Below are 24,595 nucleotides of genomic sequence, written 5' to 3'. Positions count from 1 at the left end.
CCCAGAGCCCACATCAGAACTGGGCGTCATGGCACTCATTCTAAGTCCTAGGCTTGGGAAGGTAGGGGTAGGAGGATCCATGGGGCTTGCTGGTCAGCATATGTAGCCTACCTGGGAAGTCCCAAATCCATGAGAGAGAGAGACAGAGAGATAGAGACAGACACAGACAGAGAGAGACAGACACACACGGATACAGACACACACACACAGACAGACAGACAGAGAGACACAGCAGACTGACACACACACACACAGAATGTGGGGAAAGGAGAGAGATACCTGGTTTCAAAAACCAAGGTGAATGGTTCCTAAGGAATGACACCCTGATACATCCTCTGACTTCTACATACATGTGTGCACAATACACAGTTGAAAACTCACACACATCTCAGGGTGCTCATGTGACCCCTCCAATAAAAAAATGGAAGTTCATATTCAGTTTTAAAGCATAAACAGAAACTTTTCCATTCCTCACGTGCTTCATAAAATATTTAATTGTACAGAGTGATCTCTTTGTTAATTAAATTCAATAAAATACAGTTTTAAAAATTAACCTCACACACTACTCCCAGGGTTTACAATTGTCTCATAATTTCTATGCAAGTAGGTTCAAAGCTCTTTTGTAAATTGTCTATTTATTAATTAGTTACCCAATTAACTACTTTTTGTTTGAGGTGTTGAAACTTATCTTTATGACAAAGATGGTCTGTAGTTTCAGGAATTCACAAGAGATCTGGAATTAAATATTAATCCAGGAATGACATAATAAATGCAACTATCTGTTCTTGGTATTAATATAACACAATTCACTGGCGGCAAATGGATATTACCCTATTAGGATATTATTTCAGACCTGACAGTCAGCACCATTATTCTATAAAATGCACAGAAAGCAAACCATCCAGCTACGAGGGATTTGGATTTGTTACAAATTCACATGAGGGATACGATAGCTTTTACAATTTAGCCCAATATAAACTTACTAATTTACTTCCGAGTTGTACTTAAGTTATATTTAAATCCCATTTTGAGGATTGGGGAGATGGACCAGAGGGTAAGCGTGCTGGTTGTACATGCGTGAGGACCTGAGTTCAACTGCGGGAGCACAGATAGGGTTCAGGTGTGGCCGCATGCATGACCACAACCCTGGTGATGTGGACGGCAGGGACAGACGAGACCCTGGGGCTCACTGGCTGCTAGCTTAGTCCTAGGTTTAGTGAGATGCCCAGTCTCAAAGGAAGAAGACAGTAATAGGATGAGGACGCTCTATGTACTCCTCCGGCTTTTGCATATACACCCTTGTTCAACACATGAACCGTCCACACACAACATACTCGCACATATACACACACCACACACAATAATTCCACATCAAGTATCCTGATATCAGTTTTTAAAGAAATAACTCAAATTCTAAGAGATAATATCACGGACATTTAAATGACTCACGGCCTCAATATGGAATGTGTGTGTGTGTGTGTATACACACACACACACACACACGGACACGGACACACACAGACAACCAAACATATTATTTTCAAATGCTTACTTGCAACCATGTCGCGTGCATTGTCCTCTGCCAGAACAGAATTTGAGACACGACGGACCTATATAAACTATAGGGAGAAAGAAGTCACGTAAAAGGTAGCAACATAATTGGAAAAACCAAGAATATCACCAACATGATTTCAGAAAGCAACGCCCATGAAACACGGCCTGGTGTGTGTACATGAGGTGACATGCAGAGAACCCGGAGCCTGTGTGAGCACTCAGTCACAAATATGTTGGATCTGTTTTAATTTCCATAAATAATTCTATCAAGACTTTACTGCTTGCACTCACAGGACTGTGTAATTTATATTCCTTACTGTGATGTTGTCTGCCCCAACAATTACAGCAGATTGCTAATGTTCCTGCTTCAGATGTCCTGCGACGCATGCATTCTTTGGAGAGAAATAAAGGACCTAGTGGTGCATTGCGGAGTGACGAGGTCACAACTATGATTTCTATCCTTACCTGAGAGGAAATCTACAATACTACAGACGAGCCCTGCATATATTCTAAATATTAATTCTTCCTCCCTGGAAATATGAAACAGCATGAGGAATCTATTGTTTCACATAAAGCCTTCTCCATAATGTATAGTTTCTCCAGCAAACACTCGATTGATGGTCAATATGATGGTATAGACTTAAATTCTAATCTTCAGCATGCTGAAAAGACCTAAAAGGTTTTACTATGTGAGATAGTAAGACTCTAATACAAGTAAAGATATAAGAATTTAATAATGAATATAATCAATAATCAATAGTACATCAGAGAGAAAATCAATTAGGAACAGAGATGCAGAGGTTGCTAAGAGTCCACAACACTCAGTTTTGGGCATGAAAAAAACGGCCACTTTCTTCTCTGTCCTGAAATCACATCAAAATACGCCAACAATTTATTTTAAAATAAATTCTAAAATAAATAAAATTTTGCTGTGACCTGAACTCCCAGGAGCACATAATCCCTGTACCCAATTAGTAGGGGCAGAAAAACCTAAAGGGTTGCAGTGGGAAATCTCTCGGCGAAGGAATCGGCCTGGACAGCACACTGCTTGGTTAAAATGATTGGCTTTAGGCATCAGTTAACTGTGGATTTACAATCTGGCTTTGCCTGGAAAGCGTTGGGTAAATGGTTTATCCTGACGAAGCCTCACTGTGTCCATTCTGTGAAGTGGGGTGATGACCCTTCCTTGAGAACGGGTAACTGTGCCATGCTCACGAAGCATCGTGTTGTGTGGCTGTAATCACCACAGCCACCACTACCCTGCTGGCCCACTATCCAGCAGGCTCCACTGTCTGCCACGTGCTGAGGGACAGAACAGGCACACTTGGTTGGACACCCGCGGGATCCTGTGAGGGTAAGCTCCGCAGGGTTACTCTGGAGGCTGCATGGGGCCGCAATACCACATCGTGGTTTGAAAAGCCTTCATAGGAACAAAATCATCAGTAACATAAGGTTTTCTAAGTCAATAAAATCACACTCAAGAATTTGCCCTCCACTCCTGGCTTTATTATTTCATCAACGTACTATAGTTGGAGAAGTAAAAATAAGGCAGAAATAGCCTATCCTAGGATTTTCCATTTTGTTGATATTTTCGGAATGATTTTGGAAGTGTTTAACAAAATCATGACATTTGAGCTGATGTTTTTGTCTCCATGTATCTCCCTTGGCAATTCTCCACATTTTCTCTAGATTTTCTTGATGCAATTCTAGGGTTTGGTAATGGAAGGGATGGCAGAGGTGTCCTTTCTGGGCCCTTTCTACCTTGTGAACACGCCAGGGGCTGGAGCCTGTTCTAGGAACGCTTCACCCAGGACAGACAGAACTGAAGGGATTCTTTCCCTAGTGTGTAACTGCCATGAACCATGCACCCTTTCTGTGACTTTAGCTTTTCCCATGAGACTCAGACATGATGCTGGGAGGTTAGTAGTGTGTAGTAAACACTCCCTGCCCCTAAACCATGCTGTGATTGCTGTCTTAGGGAAACTGGACATCCTACACAGAGGCACATACGTGTTTCATTATACTCTCAATTTTCTCATACTTGTTCTTCACTTTATTACTAGTGAATATTTTTAAACTTCTTTTGTGATTACTAAAACTAATAAAGATTCATTATAGATTCTTAAATAGAATTACACTAGGAAAAATCTATTCATATCCTACTGCCCTGGAGCCCATTAGCAGCTGTGGTAATTAAAATACTATGCAAAATTCTGCCAGTGAAGAAACTTTATTTTAGCAAATTGAACCTTAGATACTTTAGTTTATACACTAGGTTTAGACAACTTTGTTGTCTCTTATTGCACACAAAGTATACATTGTAGTATAGAGACACGGGCTTTTAAACTATGCAGAAATGATCAACAATCTAGTCAATGGTTTTTATGGATATCCAAATATTTCTTTCATGCCATTGTCTGGAAATGGGGTGAGTTTCATGAGTATTTTAGACACGATGTTTCCCTCTCTGCATAGTGTCTGCAGTTAGAAGATAAGAGCCCAGATGTTATGAGAGCCACTAAGAAGAATGGGTCTTATTTTAATACATGCAGTATGGTGCTTATGTTAATTTTGCATACGATTCAAGGAAATGTTAGGCTTATCCTTTGTCATCAACTGTGAATTTGAATTTTATGGATTTAAGCATTTTAAAATATGTATGTTGAAACATTTCAGCATCTAATATTGCTGACTGCACAGCCTATTTTTTTTTTTTCTGATTGTACACCCCTGGCTTCTAACGGAATGCAAAAGAGAAAAGGAAGAGAGGATGCTTCCGGAATCGCAAGACCATGACTTAGCAATGTGCCGTGCCGACTGACAAAAGCCCAGGATGCGCCGACATCAATGGCCTGTGATTGTGGTAAACACTCACCATTATCAAGGGCCCACATGTTCCCAAGGATCGCTCCTGTCTGTCTCCAGCGGAGCCTGGTCTCGCGGGTGAGCGCTGCATTAGGGAGGGGGATGGTGATCCGGTTCCACCTGCAAGAAAGTTAGCACAGCATCAGCCTCATAACGATGTCCCCATCTTCTGAATTAACTTTACATGCTTGTGAGGCTCCTGTTTCTGTGTGCCCGCTATAACACCAAAATTAATAAAATATTATCTTCAACTGTGGAGTCTACGACTTCATTTTGCTGGCCTTGTAAATATTTTACTGGGTATCTAGTGCTCATTCCATAAGCTGGCAAAAGTCTTACAGAGGCATCTTGAGTCTTATGCTAGCCCACAAAAGGGTGTGCCGTAGACCTTAGTTTATCTGGAGAGTTAGACTGACCACCATTGCATATGGTAGATGTCAGAGTAAGATCTGACTGACCAGGTCTAATTTTTAAAAAGTTATCTTTTTGCTACTCCTAAGTTATGTCTGTATTTTGGCAATACAATTCCTTTAAAAAAGCAGTAACTATTGAGGCATATAATCCAAAACATAAGTATCATAAATAAAGGATGACTGACCCCATAAAGTGTGGTCAGGATAGGATTTAGCAAAGATATTTGTGAATGTATTTTTATGATACCACTCTTAAGGAGAAGTCAGTTTACTTAGCTATTATTTAAAATGTCTAGTCTCCAAATTATTATTTTTTTTTAAATTTTACACCATGGACTCAATCTTTTAATTGAGCATCGGAGCATGCTCACTTACCCACTGTAGTTTTCAGAGGAGTAGGTGGTGCTGTGTGGGAGGTGGGGGCCTGCACAGACCTCAGGCAAGCACTCAGTGTGGAGCAGGGACCAGGAACGTCCGTGGTTAGTAGAAAACTCCAAGCTGACACTAGTAATAGCAGAGCAACCACAACAAAGAGGGGGTAAGGAGATATCAAATGATTCCTTGCATTTCTGGCTAAGTCAACGAGTATGAGACATTTCCTAAATGTTTGTGTCATCTCTCACTGGAGTCTGACCAGTCTTCAAAGGCAAGCAGTTGGATTGCTGCCAGCAAAGCTATGTTTGAAGGGCAACACACAGTAACCTGGGTTTGCGTTTTCAATTTGATACACAGCAAAGCAATTACCATGTCTAACACTGCCATTTCACCGGTGAATACGAGACCAGAAAAATGCTTACAGGGGAGCCAAGCAACACAAGTGAGACAGAGAAGTCATAGCTCTTGAGATGCTTATTGACCTCCATACCTATTATTAGGGGGTCACTAGCCAACAGGGGTCAATCTTGTCTTCAGTTACTTCTCTCTCTCATTAGTTTATTACAAGGGATGTTGCCAGGGCATGTGTGAACACCTCTGATACTTTGTATCAAGCACTCAGAGCTAAACTATACTCACCCAGTAGAGAAAACTACCCAGTAACATTCCTCCTAATATTATTATTCAAAGAACTTTTTCAGTGAGGGGGTATACTGTATTGTGTTAATAGACATTTAATTAAGAACCCACACAGGTATCTACTGACAAATTCTAATTCAACGGTCAAATGCATGCACACTCATTTCCCACCAGATGAGGCCACTCCTACGTGTGCTTCCTACCTGTTTCCAGGCTGGTGCGTCCCGCATCCCAGATTAATAGAAAACTGTATCATGTGTGACATTGTAGACGGCAGAACCGGTAGCACGTGGAAGAAGTCCACAGCCCAGACATTCCGATTGTGCCCTTGGTGGTTCTTTTGCCTGAGACAAAATTTGGTAGCAGGCGTCTGAAGTTCAGGGTTGATGACTACAGAAAGCAAAGATGGAACCTTGCAGGAAAAGGAAACTCGAATTATTTACAATCCTTCTCATCTAGCTGATGCGATCCTCTTAGAGTCTGTCCAGCAATCACTGATTCCACACCTGCCATTTATTGAGCACCAGGCAAGGACCGTTGTGCTGGATTTGTTATTTCACGTGGAAGATTCTATCTTCAAGGACTTAGAATGATTGTGTGAACAGGTGGCTCCCTGTGTGGGACTGATCAAGTGTGTGTAACCATTTCATCCCCCTGAGCGAGGGTCAGAGGCAGCTGAATGATTATTTGTGCCTTCAAAAGCAGTTCTGTATAACATTAGTGTTCCTCTCTGCTACGAATTCTGTAAAGAAGACTCAAAACAGAAACAGTCACAGAAAACAGATCAACACGCAATCATTTATGTCTATAATTCGGGGTGAAGGATTCACAAGGCCAGAGCAGGTAAAATCCTACCAACTAATTGCTAGAAAAGTCTTTGATGATATTCCGAGGGCAATCAATTGGGTTATAATTGAATGTTGAACATGTTGGATATTTTTCTCTGATTGCTTCCTAACTTGCCTATTTTTTAAATTCTTTATTTTCTGTGTATGTGTTATGTGGCTAACTTGGCTATTTTTATTCTTTATTTTCTGTGGATGTGTTTACATGAGTGAGTGTACAATTTGTACATGAGTCCAGGATTCAAGTCAGGTGTCTTTCTCAACAACTGTTCTCCACTTCTTCCCCCTCGGGGCCAGCATTTCTTACTGAACCTGGAGCTGGTCAGCTAGACTGGCTGGTCAAACCCAGAGATTCCATTTCTACCTCCCCAGCATCTACACTGCAGGTGTGTGCCACTATGCCCAAATTCTCACTTAGGTTCTGGGGTCCAAACTTAGGCAGGACCGCTTTACAGAGCAAGCATCTTGCTGAGCGAGGCTCCTCCCTAGCCCTAGCTCTGTAGAGTATCCCGAGAGTGAGCAGTGTGGAGAGGAAGTATTGAGTGTGGGCGGTGTCGGCACACACTGATGGTATGAAACACCCACACACCCAGGACAAGTATCTCACGTGACTTTCAAGCTGTTTGCAAATAATCAGAAACAGCTCCTGTCCTATACCCAGAGAACAAAGGGAAATGCACAATCCCGTAGCTCTAATTAGTAAAGAAAAAATGTAAGGGTAATAGTAATCTGAATGCCTGCGACGCCTTCTGTCTAGATTTCCAGTGTGGGACTCAACTCATTCTGTCGAAAAGCGAGGTTGTGAAGCTGCAATAATTAGAGTTCACTTTTACAGCTTTCTCAGGGACAGGAGTAACTGTCAGTCGGAGATTTGGGTTTTGTGTTATTGTTTCTGTAATGTGTTCTTCCTGACTAAATCTGAGTTTTCATTTGTGTCAGGAATAAAAATGAGTGTTAAAATTCCCAAGACACTTTAAAAAAATCTAGCAATTTCCTGGGGCGTCCCACACAGAGATGAACCCTCTGTGCCTGGCATGTTCTTTGTGGGTGTGGTCTCAGCCAGGGGGTTCTGAGGTCATCTGGCACAAGGGTCGTCATCTGTACCTTATAGGAGGAATAAGAAAGTGTATCCAGCACAAAGTGCTCTTTCCTTCCCTCAGTCTTTGCGTATAATATCACATCATTTTCGTGGGAGTCTCCAGGGTCACAGATGCCTCCTGTATCAAGCAAAAAAATTTCATGGTATGAGAAACAACTTGCTCCCAAAACATCAAACATCGCGTTGAAAATCAGAGCAAGACACAATTACAGTATTATGTGTCACGGAAGGATACTTTTACACAAAGATAAGGGGCTCCAAGGGATTAATTGATGGTGATAGCTCAGAAGCGCCATGTTCCAGGTCAAAGATTTGACAGGGAAAGGCCAATATTACTCTGTTTGGCAGACTTACTCAAATAACAGTGCGTGCTGAGCACTGATCCAACCCAAACCAGTGAAAAAGGTATCTTTGTGTGTGTGCTCACATGCACATGACACACATGTACATATGGGCCTTTTTGGTGTTGGGGGTACATGTGGGTACATGTGTGTTCACGTGGTATTGTACTTTTGTGTACAGGCTAGAGGACAACCTTACGTGCCACCTTTTGCTGAGACAGGGTCTTTTACTGGCTTGGACCTCACCATGTAGACTAAGCTGGCTGACTTGCAAGGCTCAAGGATCTGTCTATCTACCTCCAGAAGGCTGGGGATTACAAACGTGAGCCATCATGAGCCATCATGCCTGGCTTTGCTCATCTCCCAAGTCCCTGTAAGCATGTGCGTATCATGGGCTTGAAATCGCTGTAGTTATGTATGTATGTTTGGGTCTTCTGTTTCATTCTACCTGTCTACAAGTCTTGTGTGTCATTACCATACCGTTTTATCATTACGGCTCCATAATATATCTTGAAATTTTAAATGGTAATCCTTTTTTTTTTGTTCAGAATTGTATTGGCTAAGAAGGTTTTTTTTTGTTGTTGTTTTTTGGTTTTTTTTTTTTTTTTTTGGTCCCAAACAAATTTTAGGATACTTTTCTTTTCCTATGAAGAATGCTTGGGGCATTTGGATTGGGATTGCATTGAATCTGTAAATGGCTTTTGGTCGGATGATAGTTTTGTAATATTGATTCTACTAATCCATGAACATGAGAATCTTTCCGTTTTATAATGTCTTCCTCAACCTCTTCTTCACTGATTAGAAGTTTTCATTACAGAGGTCTTTCACATCCTCAGAAATGTTTATTCTAAGACTTGTATTGTCTTTGAGGCTACTGTAAGGGTCAGTGTGTCCACAACCTCTTTCTCAGTGTGTTTGTGTGGTGTACAGGAAGGTGGCTGCTTTTGTAAGTTGCTCTTGTACCCCGTCACTTTGCTGGAATTGTTGATTGTTTATAGGTTTCTGGTAGAAATTTGGGGGTATTTATGTATAATATTATGCCATCTGTAAATAGAAATAATTTGACCTCTTCTTTTGCTATTCATATCTCTTTAAATGTCTTTAATTTCCTTCTCTTGCCCTTTAGCTCCAGCTGCGCTTCGAGTACTAGACTGAAACACAGTGGGGATGCTGGACAGTCCTGTCCTTTTCCCGATTTTAATAATATCACTTGGTGGTTTTCTCCATTTAGGATGATGTTGGATGGGGTCTATCATACATAGCCTTTATTATGCTGTGGTAAGTCCTTCTTTCTAAGACTTTTATCATGAAGTTATGTTAGATTTTGTCAAGGCCCTTTCCATTATTTTTGAGATGATCAAAAATTTTTTCTTTAAGCCCATTTATATGAAAATAAATTTGGTGATTGCCTGCATCACATATTTCTGGAATGGAGTTCTAAAGATATTTCAAGTAACACTGATGGCATTTTCGCAGATATGTTTGCATTCTAAGTATGCATTTTTTTTTTTTTTACTTTTTACGTTATACTTGGTGCTTCATTTGATTAGTGGGAGGTATATAGTATAGTCTGCTGTCTATCACTCTACTTTATAGTCACACAAAGTGATAGACCTTTAGAACAGAAAGGGAGGCAGGAGGCTCCTGATGATAGAATAGCCTGAGTATGTGTTCTGTTTTTTTTTCTTCTCTATTACATAGTATCAATAATCTTAGGTCTTTCTGGCTTCTATCAACTGTCTGCTTCATCTGGTTTTAAAGACAGCACACTGCCGTTCACAACAGCATCAGCCACACAAGAGTAAAGGCTTGCAGAAGCGTTTCTGACGCTCATCACACAAACTGTTTCTCTTATCGCTATACTTCAAAGAATTCCCTCTGTTTCAAAATCAACCATCATGGATGCTAACTCTATTTATAGGTAACTGCTATTGATGATACTCCATGGTGCCAGTAAGCTCATTCTCAAACTCTAGAATAAGATCACCCTTTGGAAATTTATCAAAATCAACAAACAGTATTTGGGACTCCACCTAAAGATGAGTAAGCCAACAAGGTTCCAGTTGTTTACATATGTCTGCTTTGATTCATTTTGGATAATGGGGTCTATCTTCTGGAAGTAACCGTCTGACAAGAGAATCAAAGAAAGATAAAGGGAACCTAATAGCTTAAGAAACTTCATAGCTGGAGGAATATTAGACAAAAAGAGTGCTATAGAGACAGACTTTGACAGTACATAGGGATAGAAGGGTTCTTGGCCAACGCATGGCTTGGGAATCACTTGGCAAGAAGTGTGAAGGAGGAAATACCACTCTCCATAGTTCTAGGGCAGTCACCATGAGGTAACGACATGAAACTCTCTGATCTGATGCTGTAAACAGTGGCTACTCCTTCAAGCTTAGCAATCACATTTTCATAACTTGTTAATGAGACTTGTGAGTGGCCCATGAGTCTTTTTCTGAGTCTCCAGTGTCCCACTTTTGGGGCCCTTAAGGAAATTGGTTGTCTGAGTCTACAAATATCAACAGTTGACTGTAGCCATCCTGTTAAGGCCACATGCAAAGCCCATCCTGGTGAGCAAGCTGCATTATTTATGAGAAATCATTCTTTCATCTTTCCAAGTGAAACTGTTTTCAGAATTCTGAACGAACACCTTAACAGGTAAGTGTTTGGCTTTAGAAGTGATCTATTCGAATTATTCTGTGCAAATGCTAAGTCTCCTAAGTTCATTCTAAAAGCTATTTGATGTGTTTGAGCGACACTGGTAGAAGCAACCCAAGAAGTTGGTTTGCTAAGACATTAAGATGATGACAGAGTTTATCGGAAGGATCCCTGTGAGGGCAATCTGTCAGGATAGGAAGCTCAGTGGCAGCAGCTCCTATAGGAACAAAGGAAATCTTGCTTAGCTTACAAAGCTTTTGATGCATGGTGGAAAGAAAGGCTCAGGAGGCATCTCGTAGAGCAATTAAAGTACAACAAGATTTTAATAAAAGCTGGCTGAACGGTCAAGTTTACAATGCTCAAATAGTGCTTTAAATAACTTTATAGATTCTTATTTGTGTGAAGAAAATGATTGGCTTCACCCTCCAGGGCATTTTGAACACAGGAGATCACTCTGTTATCCCATGGGAACCTCTTCCCTCTTCCGCCTGCCTCCTTTCTCCTTCTCCTCATGCTTTTTTACAGTCTCGATTCCTTCCTCCTTCTCCCTCCACTGGCAAAAGATTCTTCCCTAAGAGTTTCATGACTGGAGAACTCAGTGCCGCTCCCAAAAGCCCGTTTTCTTTAATCAGCACCCGTTCATTGAGCAGCAGCACAGGAATGGTTTTCAAATGTGCTCGAAACTGTGAAAAGAATTTCTTACTGGTATTCTAGAAATCCCAGCCTTACCATGTCCAACACTAAATTCTTCTGCATATCTGCCTTTTTAAAAACCAGGTGCCATTCCCCCAGTCACCCAGGAGAGGAAGCCATATTGTTTCTGTCTCTTCAGGTGTCCTGCCTTGGTCCCCTCCTTCCCATTGTCACTTAGCACTGACTCATTCTTCCGTTGTATTGATTAGCTCACGAGACACTTAACAGAGTTGCCAGACAAAATATACCACATGGAAAGGGAAGCATTTACCAAAATTTTGTTAAAATTATTATTTATTACTTAGAAATATTGTCCATCATAAACTCTGAACACTACTACAAGTTTAACTAAGCTGTAAAACGTTCTTTTCTACTTTCTTTCTTTTTGGGGGTGAAATTTGACTCCACTGACCTAACTAGCATCTTGATTCCTGATTTCTGATTATTTCAGTCTTTCCTTCATACTCTTGATGGAATTCTCTCACTAAAAAAACGCAGGTAATCTTGTCCTAGCAAGACTCCTTCGGCATGACAAGAAGAGAAAGAGCAAAGTTCGACATGTTTCTGCTAATACCTCGGGAAAACTAGCCAGCTGGGATGGATCACACACTTTGATTTTTTTTTTTAATGGCCTTTATTCAGAATGGTTAGTCTGAGATTCTTTCTTGGAAAGGAAGTCCTATCTGGCCTTCAAGGATTGGTCCAATGCTGTGTCATTTATGAAGCCTTCCCCTTCCCCTTGCATGGCAGCCGTCAGCAGCTCTCTCTGCCCTTTCTCATTGCTCCATCAAAGCCTGCTGCCTTCTCTCTCCTCCCCCCCTCCCCACGCACAGTTAAATGTCACTTGTGGTCACAGCCTCTGTCTGAGGCACTTGCAAGGCAGTAACAGGTGGAGGCAGAGTTTGTGAGGCAGCATTTGAATGCTTTTATGTGTTAACTCATTTAACCAGCAACCGTGACAGGGTAGCATTGCCCTCCACTGTCTCTATGTCTACACGTCCTACCTGGATTTGTATTCAATACATATGTCTTAATTTTTACTGAATGGAGTTCCTTTTATTTATGATGATGTATTTCTTTGGGTTTACTAAAATTAAAATTTTCGGCATAGTCAATACTATTTTAATTTATTAGTTAATAATCAATTTTGCTATGGAAAGAATTAACATTGATTTAATATCCCACACATAAGCTCTCTCTAAAGGAATTAACTTAATGACAAGTTAATCTTTTATATATGGGTTCCCTTATTTTTGTAAGTCTAATTTCAAATACATTTTTATCAGGAGGGTAAAGACAGGAAAGCAAACTTGAGTGGCAGAGTAAATATGACAACGTTGTTTTACAAATATTTTCCAGAAATTACTTTTAATAAAGTGAGAGGCAGTTTGAATATGATTTAAAGGGAATGAGGTCTAGATATTTAAATGCACAAACTATTTTAGAGTAAGTAAACTTTCAGATTATATCACTATAGACCTATGACTTCTCCTTTGTGGACAAAGTGCTGTTGAGAGCATCATATGGGCAATATGCTTACAACCATGATGACATTGAGGTCTATCTCATGACAATATTGAGGTCTATCTCATGATGACACTGAGGAATATCTCATGACAACATTGAGGTCTATCTCACGATGGTCTTGAGGTCTATCTCATGATGACACTGAGGTCTATCTCATGACAACATTGAGGTCTATCTCACGATGGTCTTGAGGTCTATCTCATGATGACACTGAGGTCTATCTCATGACAACATTGAGGTCTATCTCACGATGGTCTTGAGGTCTATCTCATGATGACACTGAGGTCTATCTCATGACAATATTGAGGTCTATCTCATGATGACATTGAGGAATATCTCATGACAACATTGAGGTCTATCTAATGACGACACTGAGGTCTATTCACGACGGTCTTGAAGTCTATCTCATGATGACACTGAGGTCTATCTCATGACAACATTGAGGTCTATCTCATGACGATCTTGAGATCTATCTCATGCAACTTTGAGCTGTACGACTGCAGAGAACCCGAGTAAGGAATGTAAACGATAAACAGTAGCTCCGAGTTCTAGGCTCTGGACATTCTGCCCTGATGAACTGACATCTCTGCTAAGTTCAAAGGTAGATAATGTTTATTTCCTGTTTCATTTCCAGATGTTGCTTGTGATTTTCCATTCTACAAAGAAGGCGCGTGATAGGGATGACATCAGTGAAAAAATATGTCACCGTTTCAATGTTGACTAGTGGGACAAATTTGGCAGGCCACAAATTTCAAGCCCCTAATTTACCTATGATATTTTTCCTTCTCTATTTATTTGTTCTATCTATAATGCACTTGAGCATGTTTTACGAACACTTTTATGTGTTTTTAAGCTGATTGGAAATAGAAAGTACTGTAAAACACGATGGAGTGCTATAATCTATTTTCCTTCCTGCTTCCCAGAACAGTAGTGTTGAGTAATATCAAGATACCCATGAAAATAAATGGCCCACCTTGATGAGTGGTGAGGTTACTGGCTGCAGACAAAGGGTCACCTTGGCCTCTGCTTCCTCCCCATTGTCTTTTTTTTTTTTTAATGAATCTTTATTTTTGAGAATGTATTCAAAACATTTCTTCCTCCAAAGCTTCCCACTTACTTTTCCCTACTTTCCTTCAAATTCATGGCCTCTTTTCTTTTTAATAACTGTTAGTTCATGCACCATGGTTGCTGATACCACGGAATGGAGGTGAGAGAAAGGCAATATGGTGGTTTGTCATTGGCCTAGTCATGGTATGTCAAGAATGTCTTTCTCTACAAGATGGCACAAACAATACGGGCTGATTTACTATTAAAATTCCAATTTCAAATACATTTATCAGAAGGGTAAAGATAAACTAGAATGACCTATAAAATATTTGTTATAACTTTTATTACTAAACTTTTCTATATGTTACTTTTAATGAAGTGGGAGATAGTTTAAATATTATTTAAAGGAAATCATGCCTAGATTTTTGAATACACAATCTTAGAGTAAGTGCTGAGGTAGAGGTGGGTACCCCAGGTCTTTATCTTGTCAGGAGAACTCAGATACCACTAATTTTCATGTTACGTGGTAAATAATAAGCCCTATTCTTTCTGTAGGAAAGGGCAGCAGTCTGTACCTACCCATGACGAAATAGAACCGTAGGTTTCCATAACCGGTTGTATCCAAGTAGGGAGTGCATAGTTTCCTTTCTCCATCTTTGAGGAACACCAGAGATAGACCTGATTCTATGGTTCCACATTCTACACCAACCACAGCTCCCAAGATGTCCCATCTGAATAAAAAAGGAGAATCATTAAGAGTGAGAAACCCAGCTCTCCATAGAATTAGCTTTAGTTAGTGATGGATAATTCTGAATAGAGATATACACTGCAGAATGTGCACTGGTTAAACCCTGAACACACGCTATGCAGTCCCAGTCGGCTTATCAACCCTAGTCAACAGAGTCCGCACTTCTGTCTCTTCTGTGACGAGAACCGTTTTCTAGAGCCAGAAAGTAGTTCTTCTTTCTTCCTGCTTTGAAAGTGCCATGCACAGATGTGATGCATAGTGACCAAATCCACCCTCTTCTTTCTTTTCCAGTTGATATGCTATCACCCACACAAAGCCTTTACTTACTCCTGAAGTTCTTACAGTTGAGTTATAGAGTCCAGTTAACACGAAAGCAGAAGTGAACCAGGGAAGGCCATTCACCCTTGTATCACAAATGCTTGGATAGTGTTTGTATACGGAGAAAATAGTACATACGTACTATATGTAATTATTACATATGCATGTTAGAACGAAAAGCTGCATGTGCCTGGAGAAGTCCAGCGAGTGTTTGGTAAGGAGCTGTGGTTTAAACTGGGTCTTGCCAAGCGGGAGCTATGCATGTCGAAGAGGATTAAAGTGACAGACTTCTATTGATGCCAGCGAATGTGCTAGACCCTTTTCCAGGGACTTCATACACTAACCTAACCTCTGCAGCACTGCAAGGACATGCTGAATTTACCTGGAAACTGAGACATACAGATGCCAAGGACAGTCTGCAAAGGATAGGCACTGTATTCAACACCATGTAGTTGAACACAACAGCTCTTACTTTAGGAATAGATTAGATTTAAGGTTGATAAATCATATGGGTATAGGTTGAGCACCAGGTGTAGCCCTGGCACTATCAACAGCACGGATATCACCAGATCTTCATAAGGGTGTGTGCTTTGAAGAGTAGAAGACAAATTTGAATAATTCCCTGGAGCATAGGGTGCAGAAAGAGGAGTTCAGATTCTAGTCCATAGACACTCGGGGTGATTTTCTTCCCAAATATGTAAATGTGATCATGTCTCTGTTTTGCTCATGCTCACTCAAGGGCTTCCCGTGGCTGTATGGACAAACTTCAAACTCCTTACTGTGAAATATGATGCCCTGATTGGCTTGACCCAAGAACACATTTCTGGCTTTATCTCTGTGGATGTTCCATGCCTCTTTCTGACTTTTACCAAATACCCTGGCTGTGTCACAGGAATTTATAGTTGCTACAATCACCTCCAACGGACCTCCATGTCTTTACTCACTGTCTGCTGAACAAACCTAGTCATTCCTCAATGTGTGCTCTACGTAGTATTTCCTAGGCTCACTCCTAGATAGCTTTCTGTAGACAGCCTCACCACATCTCATGTTTGATCTTTTGTGATACTCTTTCTTATATGTACATTTTAATTATTTCCTTATTTGTTTCCTTCCATCCCTGACATGCTCATCCTAGGCAGCTGCCTTACTTCCATGTTCTTATATCTAGCTCAGGGCCTAAGGCCCAGCAAAAGCTCAATAATGAATTCAATATCAAAAGAGTGTAAGAGGCATAACTCAGTGCCTTGCTTAAATCATCTTCCCTTTTCTCTGCCTTTGAGAGGCTTGTCTTTGCCCCATCAGGTGAGACAATTTATACTCCCTTTGGTCTCTCCTAACCTTGTCTCTCTCATTTTTCCCTTCAGATTAGTAATCTGTTCTTTCATTCCCAAACCCTCATGTCCAATCTTAAAGCCTGGCACTACCATAACTGATTTGAAGTCCACTTCCTCTTTTAAGTTTGAAGACACAGAGTTTAGTTTTCTTCCAAAAGGGCATCACTAAACCACCTGTCCATTTAGCCCCACCCCTGCATGATCACTTAGGGACCAGCTTTTCCATTAAAAGCTTTGGGTAAGGGCTTCATGGCTTCAAGATTCACAGGCTTCATTGAGTGGGTCAACATACCATTTGTACCTCTTGGTTCCCAAATGCCTCTCCCCTGACCTTCTCCTCCTTGCAAGTTTGTCTGGCAAGTACCTTAAGCAGAAACCTGACAATATATTTTTGACTATAATAGAAGTCAAGAGATATTTCAGGAGAATGACCAAAAACTTATAGACATCCAGTCCATTTCCACTCTTCTGGTTATGACCAGAGATACCGCATGGGTGGTCCTGATTAAAGGCTCACACACATGGATAGAGCTCCCCTAGCAGTCTTCCTTGACTGGTGTCCTACCCTATATGGACTGCATATATGGCTGCATCAGTGCATTGGAGTTTGCTCTTTCGCACCTCCAACGGCATCCATCACCTCTGTACTGCCTTAGGATAACCAAGAAGGCAGCAATTGTGATAACTGTCTGTGTTCTGGGCTTTCACAAAAGTTTCAACTGAGAAAAAGTGTGAGAGCAGGTGTGTATGTGTGTGTGTGTGTGTGTGTAAGCAGAATGAATAATACTTCGCCAAGCTTCAAACTAGTCAGATAAAGTTTTGCTGCCATCAGGAAGATGCAAGATTCCTGTTCCTAAACACGCTTGTGCTATTATTTGGTTTTGCTAAGCTGTTAAATTTTAGCGTGGCAGATAGGAGGGAGTTTCCTGTTTTTTTTATTTTACTTTTGCATTTCCATGAGGCTGGACATCTTTTCAGGTTTGTGATTGGCCAGCTGAAGGTAAGGTCTCAGAGTCACTCCTCTCCCTTACTGTCTCACTCTTCTCTCACTTCCTTGTGATCGAAAATCTTTATTTTTTCCTAGACTGTAATTTTCCTTGTGAATGTGTATTTTATTTCTCATTTTCCTTATGTCATCTTACTTATTAAAAGTTTTTAATAGACAGGGCTGGGGAGATGGCTCCGTGGTTAAGAGCACTGCCTGTTCTTCCAAAGGTCTTGAGTTCGATTCCCAGCAACCACGTGGTGGCTCACAACTATCTGTGATGAGATCTGGTGCCCTCTTGAGGGAGACACCTGGTCAGTCGTCCTCATCAATTTACACCATGAAACCCAATATGGACAAGTTCAATGGAGCCGCCATACACGGGCTGTCCAGGCAGGTTTGAGCATTGCCAGGGCATAGATTTCATTCCATTCCATTTTATGTAAACAGAAAGATGAGCTTTCAGATGCGTGAAGCCCCACTCCCCACAGTGATGGCTGGAGATGGCTGCCTGTAATTCCTGGGCTTGGGTGGTGGAGAGAGCGGCTCCTGAGGGCACCCTGGCTAGATGGTTTTGCTAACTGGAGATCTCTGGGCTCAGTGAGGAACTCTGATGTATACACGAAGTAGAGAGCAGGCTGGAGTCAGCCTCTGGCTTCCACACGTGTGTCACACACGTGTCCCCATGCACACCACACACATACGCTCATGTGAAAAAGTTTTAACGGCAGAATTCATCTTTTATCTCGCTATGTCCTCTGTTCTAGTTAATAAATCCTTGCCCTGAGGTTATAGAGGTATTCCCTTATCCTTCCTTTTTAAAGTTTAAAATTGTACTTTTCACATTTACATAAATTTAATTTATTTGAAATTGACTTGAAGGTGAAGAACAAAGTTGAGGTCCAACTTTACTTTTCATGTATAGATAACAAGCTGTTCTAGAGCCATTAAGAGTTCCGTTCCAAAATGACTATCTCCTCTGTGTGTGAGTTTCTTTAGGGTTCTGGCTTCATTAGTCTAAAAGTCCATCTCTGCCCAAACCAAACTCATTTTATTATCAAAAGGAGACAATTCCGTAATGCAAAAAGAAAACTTACTAGTTGATGAATGTTAACTGCTCTCCTAATGACATACTCCCTTCCAGGAAATAATAATGATTATTTGCCATAATTTCTCCCACCAACACTTACAGAATGTTGAAAACCATCTCTAAACAATGTACTTAAGTGGCAACCTCATCTCTCCACAGAGGGACACCAGGGCCACTCAAACAAACTGCTGGGAAGTCCAGAGATGGAACCAGACTGACAGTTATTTCAGATAAAACGTTGAAGCATCCTCATCAAAAAGAACATGCTACTGTCCTTCCTTCCACAAAGCTCCTCAGGCATAGACGACTGCTTCACTGCTTCCAAAGCAAAGGCTACTCAGTGAAATGGTTTTCACGAACACCAAACAGACATAGTATACAGCTATAGTACACACACTGGCTACAGGCTTTGGGGTAGCACTGGGATTCTTTACAAGTGTGTTACATCACTAGGCAGAGGAGCTCATGCTTGAAGTCCCAGAACTTGGGAGTCGAAGGCACGGTGACTATGAGTGTGAGGTCAGCCTGGGCTACATAGTGAATTCTCAGCAAGCCCTGCCTAAATAGTGATACTTGCATTAAAAAAAAAAATCAAGCAACAACAGACATTTATGTATAGTTATGCATGTAACTTTATGGACTTCATGGCTGATTTTGTGAGAAGCTTAATCCTTTGCATTTTGGATGATTTTTAATATTTATTGAGTTATTTAGAGACTCAAACCCCTAGTATTTACTTTTGACCTTTTATCACTCCCATAATAAACTTTTCTAAAATCTGAGAAGTAGGGTACACATGTCAAGCAGTTTGCTTGAGGCTGTCTGCTTCTCAGTTTGTGGTTATCCCCATAGCTGATCTCCATTGCTGTACATCCAACAGTGCCAGGATGATTCCTGCAACTCTTCAGGCTTATTTATCAATCCATTGCATGCACACACACACACATGCCATGGCACAAGTGGGGGTTAAAAGACAGCTATCATGTGGGCTTTCTGGGGATCAAACTCAGGTAGTCAGCCCTGGGAGCAAGTGAGGCTGAGCCATCTTTCTGGCAGACTTAAATCTTAGATAATATCTCTCTTTTTCTCTTTCTCTCTCTCTCCTTCCTCCCCACCTCTCTGCATGTGTGAAAAGATTATGTCAACCATTCAAGGAGCACGAGTGAGTTTTGAAGCAGCTCTTCGTGATAACGACCCACTTGTAAAGTACCCAGGAGCCTCTCTCTTGTGATGTGTACACGAAGACTGTGCAGTGGTTCATTGGTCTTTCACTTGCTCCATTTATCCCAATTAGACCAGTCAGCCTGCTGGTCCACACGGCGAATTTAAGCTATAAATGATGCAGACGACAACTGTTTAGACATAGTGTCTGCTTTAGAGTAGTTTTTAAATGAAAAGCTGGATTCAAAAAGATGGGAGTTGTCATAGACCGAAAGACCCTTCTATGAATATAAGCGATGCGTTCAGTAGCTACTTTTCCTTAGCTGTTTGTTGTAAATTAATAACTTTTCTAGGATAATCTAGATGAGTTATTTTCACAACTCTGACCATAGACAATACTATAATTCAGACTGTGTATGTATCCTCAATTCTTATTTTAAACACAATTTCCCCCAATTTACTATAAATTAGTTTTTATTTCTCTTACTAAAACAGTTGTAAAATAACCAAAGGGAAATGAATCTCTTTTTTTAAAAGTATTTTTTAATTGTTAAATTTATTTTTTAAAACTATCTTTTCTCATTTTACATTCCTATCCCAGTTCCCACTCCCTTCTCTCCTCCTGCTGCTCCACCTTCCCCGCTCCCCATTCACTCCTCAGAGAGGGTAAGGCTTCCCATGGGAAGTCAACAAAGTCTGACACATCACTTTGAGGTAGGACGAGGCCTCCTTCCTTTATCTAGGCCGAGCAAGGCATCCCTCCAAAAACAATGGACTCCAAAATGTCAATTCAAGCACTAGGGATAAATCCTGGTCGGCCCCTACTGCCAGTGGCCTCACAGACTGCCCAGGCCACACAACTGGTACCCACATTCAGAGGCCCCAGTTTGGTCCCATGCAGGTTCCCCAGCTGTCAGTCTAGAGTCAGCGAGCTCTCACTAGCTCAGGTCAACTGTTTCCCATTATGGCCTTGACCCCTTTGCTCATATTATTGCTCCTCCCTCTCTTCGACTGGACTCCAGGAGCTTGGCCCAGTGCTTGGCTGTGGATCGTGCATCTGCTTCCATCAGTTGCTGGATGAAGGTTCTATGATGACAATTAAGACATTCATCAATCTGATTACAGGACAAGGCCAGTTCAGGCGCCCTCTCCACAATTGCTCAGGGTCTTAGCTGGGGTCATCCTTGTGGATTCCCGAGACTCTCCCTAGTGCCAGGTTTCTCGCTAACCCCAGGATGGCTTCTTCAGTCTCTGTCATTACCCTATCTCGGTCATCTTGTTCTCCTCCTCCCTCCCGCTTACCCACTCTTGTCCTTCCCTTCCCCTTCGCCCTCCCCCCACACTCCCAAATTTCTAAGGAGGTCTTATCTAATTAATTCCCCTTTCCAGGGGATCCATGTATGTCTCTCTTAGGGTTCTCCTTGTTACCTAGCTTCTCTAGGGTCATGGACTACAGGCTGGATGTCCTTTGTTTTACATCTAATATCCACTTATGAGTGAGTACATATCGTGTTTGTCTTTCTGGGTCTCGGTTACCTCGCTCAGATTTTTTTTTTTTTTCTATTTCCATTCATTTGCTTGCAAACTTCAAGACCCAGCAATACCACTCTGGGTATATATCCAAAAGATGCATACTCATATCATAAGGACATTTACTCAACTGTGTTCATAGCAGCATTATTTGTGATAGCCAGAACCTGAAAACAACCTAGATGCCCCTCAATCAAAAATATGGATAAGGAAAATGTGGTATATTTACATAATGGAGTACTACTTAGTGGTAAGAAATCAATCTCTTGTGATGTCCAAATATTGATAACCAAACTGCACAAATAATCTAGCCTACTTTCAGAAAGATGAATGCAATGTAGGTTCTCAAGTTTTACAAATTAGATCCTTTATAAAAGTCTTATTGCTTTGAACGAATTATCCTACATTTATTAAAAATTTACTAGGAGCCTGTTAGAGCACGTGTTAATTCTTTCATGAATTTGTATAAACCGGCTCAAGGGTACGTGGAGGCAAAGCTCATGGCTGAATAAAGAGGTACCAAAGCCTTCAGGGAGGTGTCAGCTCACCAGGCGTGGTCTGCAGTGATGGGGTCCCCAAACTGTGGTCATTTCCAGTTAAAAAGTGACACACCCTGGTTTTATCTTGCTGCAATCATTACGCGAAGTGAAATTATAACCAAATCTGGGAGCCCAGAAGTGGCTACCTGAGGCACTGAACAGTTTTAGCAGCTTCTTGGATGGCCTGGCAAGTTCCCTCAACAGGGGTATTGATTCTCTGTTCTTTAAATGGTTTTCCCCACGGAAAAGCATTTCTGTGCTGCGTGACTACAGCTGGGGGCAGCTCTCTACAACGTACCAATTTATATTTACCCTTTTATGACTAATTATAAAATAAAAAAACCCAATCTTATTTATTATAAATACATTTGAATCTATTATTTATCACAAATAGTCCGAGGTGATGTTGGCGGAAAGAAAAAAAGTTTTCAAATCAATAAAATGCCCTAAAGCAACTTTGTTCTTCAGAAATTCTAAGGTCACAATAATATTTAATTCATAGCTTTAAAAGAAGGCTCTCTTTTGTGTGTCATGAAGACACATCGCCTAGTAAGCAAAGCAGTCAGGAGAGGTTCTTCATGGGAAGGCTAAGGGCCTCATCATCTGATTTAGCGTGCCTTGTTAAGATTAGCTGTCTTTTAATTAGCTGGCAATTTCCAGAAGGATTCAGTCTCTGAGGGAAGCTTTTCACCTGAAGTCACACACGACACATATATGTAAGTACTTGTACATACTTGGATCTCTAATTTCCTTTTCTGTTTTAGGAACTTATCATCCATAAACCCTTAAGTACATACACATGAGTGTTCGTGATAGTATTCCTTGTCTATCCTCAGGGGGTTTGCTCAATTAAGCTTGTAGCTAATCTTTTTTGAATGATTGATATAGTTACAACTAAAAGCGACTTTCATGAGGTAGCTATATGTTTTTAAAATTTGAGTCATAACAGGGAGAAGGTGTTTCACGTGGTGCCTTTTAGTATGTGAGGGGAACAATCGCTGAGGAGCCAAAGTTTTAACAGCAGCTTGTAACCGGTCATCTGGAACTCTCTGAGCATCTTGTATGCCTTCAAAACAAATCCAACTATCATTTAAATTAATTATATTTTTAACATTGCTCTGTGTGTGTGTGTGTGTGTGTGTGTGAGAGAGAGAGAGAGAGAGAGAGAGAGAGAGAGAGAGAGAGAGAGAGAAGAAGAAGAAGAGAGAGATGGAGAGAGAGAAAGAGAGAGAGGGAGATGACATAAGAAGCTGGGTCAGAGGACAGCCTGTGGGAGGCCTTTCACTGTGTGTTCTGGGGGTGGAACTCTGGTGACCAAGCTTATCATGAATGTCCTTTATTTGCTGAACCATCTTATCAGCCTATTAAGTAATTTTTCTCAGTGACGTATTTTACTTGTATATTTTGAGAAAGACTTAATTTATTGGTTTATTTAACTTTGTTTCCTTTATACCTTATTAAATAATATACAAATATAACTTTCTTTGAGCACCATTTTGGCAATATCATATTACTGTCACTAAGTTTGGGCGAAAAACAGCTAATTTTTAACATGTTGGATTATTTATGCATCATGTATTGTAATTCGCTTGGTTGATCACAATAACCGGATGGTTTATGGCTGTTGATGACACCGCACACCTTGGTTGCAAGGCATAGAGTCTCAAACTGACCAAGGTACTTTCTACTTGCTGGCTCACTTGTATAGGGTTGGGATAGCAATGATCTAGCCCAGTGCAAGACCCCGCGTGTCACAATACCATCCTACCACATGGATACAAGAGTGGCCTCGCTGTGTATGGGTGTAACCAATCTTGATTAGACTGAAGGCCTGTTGCCTATGAAGGAATCTATGCCTGGTACTGTAAACATGGTTAAGATCCACAGTTAGGAAATTCATAGGCCTGGGGTATGTGTGTGGGGGAGAATACTGTTGTTGTTTTGTCCAATAGTCATGTTGTTAAACTGTATTCTCAATATTAATGTTTAAGGTTAAAGTATATATGACATACTATTTCCCTGTGTGTGTATGCTCCTGTGTTTGCACACATACACACGCACCTGCCTATGTACAGCCTGGGTCAAACTTGAGGGTTGTTCCTCAGGGGCCATCATCTTTGTTTTCACGAGACTGGGCCTTTCATTGAGATCTGGAGCTTTCTGCCTGGGTGATGGTGACTGATCACCAAGCTCCGGGGATCCTGCTGACCCGAACCTTTCCCCAGCAGCCCTGGAATCACAAGTGTCTGGCACCACGCCTGGATCCTTAACAAGGGCATTGGGGATCAACCTCAGGCCTTCATATATGTTTGTCAAGTACTTTATCAACTGAGCCATCATCTCCCTAGCCCTGAAATTTCTTTGTCTTATATGTGATATAAGGACTCAAGATTAAAATATTCAGTTTGCTAATTTGTTCTTGGATTTTGCATGTATTTATATTTGGGAGAAATCTAGCAGAGTTGTTTCAACTATCACAATTTTTGTTTTTCTCATCTCTGCTTTTTTTCTTATGAATTTGTTCTGATTTCACAAATGTCATATATTCCCTCGTCCCTCTGAGGTGGCAGGTTACTTCTGAGACTATCTATATTTGCTCATTCTGTTATTTTGTTGACTCAACTCTTAGTTCTTTAGATGATGCTTTCACTTAAAGTTGACTTTTTAAAAATCACTTGGAGAGCCTAGATCAGTGTCTGTAACCTTCCTAATGCTACAATCCTGTAACAGTTCTTCATGTCATGATGACCCCTACCATAAAATTATTTTTTGTTTCTACTTCATAACTGTAACTTTGCTACTGTTATGCATCATAATGTAAATATCTGTGT

General features: G+C 40.9%; 1 protein-coding gene across 5 annotated transcripts in view; it reads right to left on the bottom strand.

Moving 5' to 3' along the window:
* The window catches only part of Reln (reelin), a 429,470-nt gene that overhangs the window by 141,116 nt on the left and 263,759 nt on the right, over positions 1-24,595 (bottom strand). For 4 of the 5 annotated variants that reach the window (XM_057758362.1, XM_057758363.1, XM_057758366.1 and 1 more), the window contains exons 12-17: positions 14,639-14,790; positions 7,796-7,908; positions 6,050-6,258; positions 5,208-5,336; positions 4,430-4,539; positions 1,553-1,619 (exon numbers count right to left, since the gene is read on the bottom strand). In XM_057758362.1, the coding sequence (XP_057614345.1) occupies positions 1,553-1,619; positions 4,430-4,539; positions 5,208-5,336; positions 6,050-6,258; positions 7,796-7,908; positions 14,639-14,790 (780 nt within the window). The remainder of the gene's footprint in view (positions 1-1,552; positions 1,620-4,429; positions 4,540-5,207; positions 5,337-6,049; positions 6,259-7,795; positions 7,909-14,638; positions 14,791-24,595) is intronic. The other variant, XM_057758365.1, reaches the window with a different exon arrangement.

Source organism: Chionomys nivalis, chromosome 26 (assembly GCF_950005125.1).
Source record: "Chionomys nivalis chromosome 26, mChiNiv1.1, whole genome shotgun sequence".
NCBI lineage: Eukaryota > Metazoa > Chordata > Mammalia > Rodentia > Cricetidae > Chionomys > Chionomys nivalis.
This window is presented reverse-complemented; position numbering and strand designations above follow the sequence as displayed.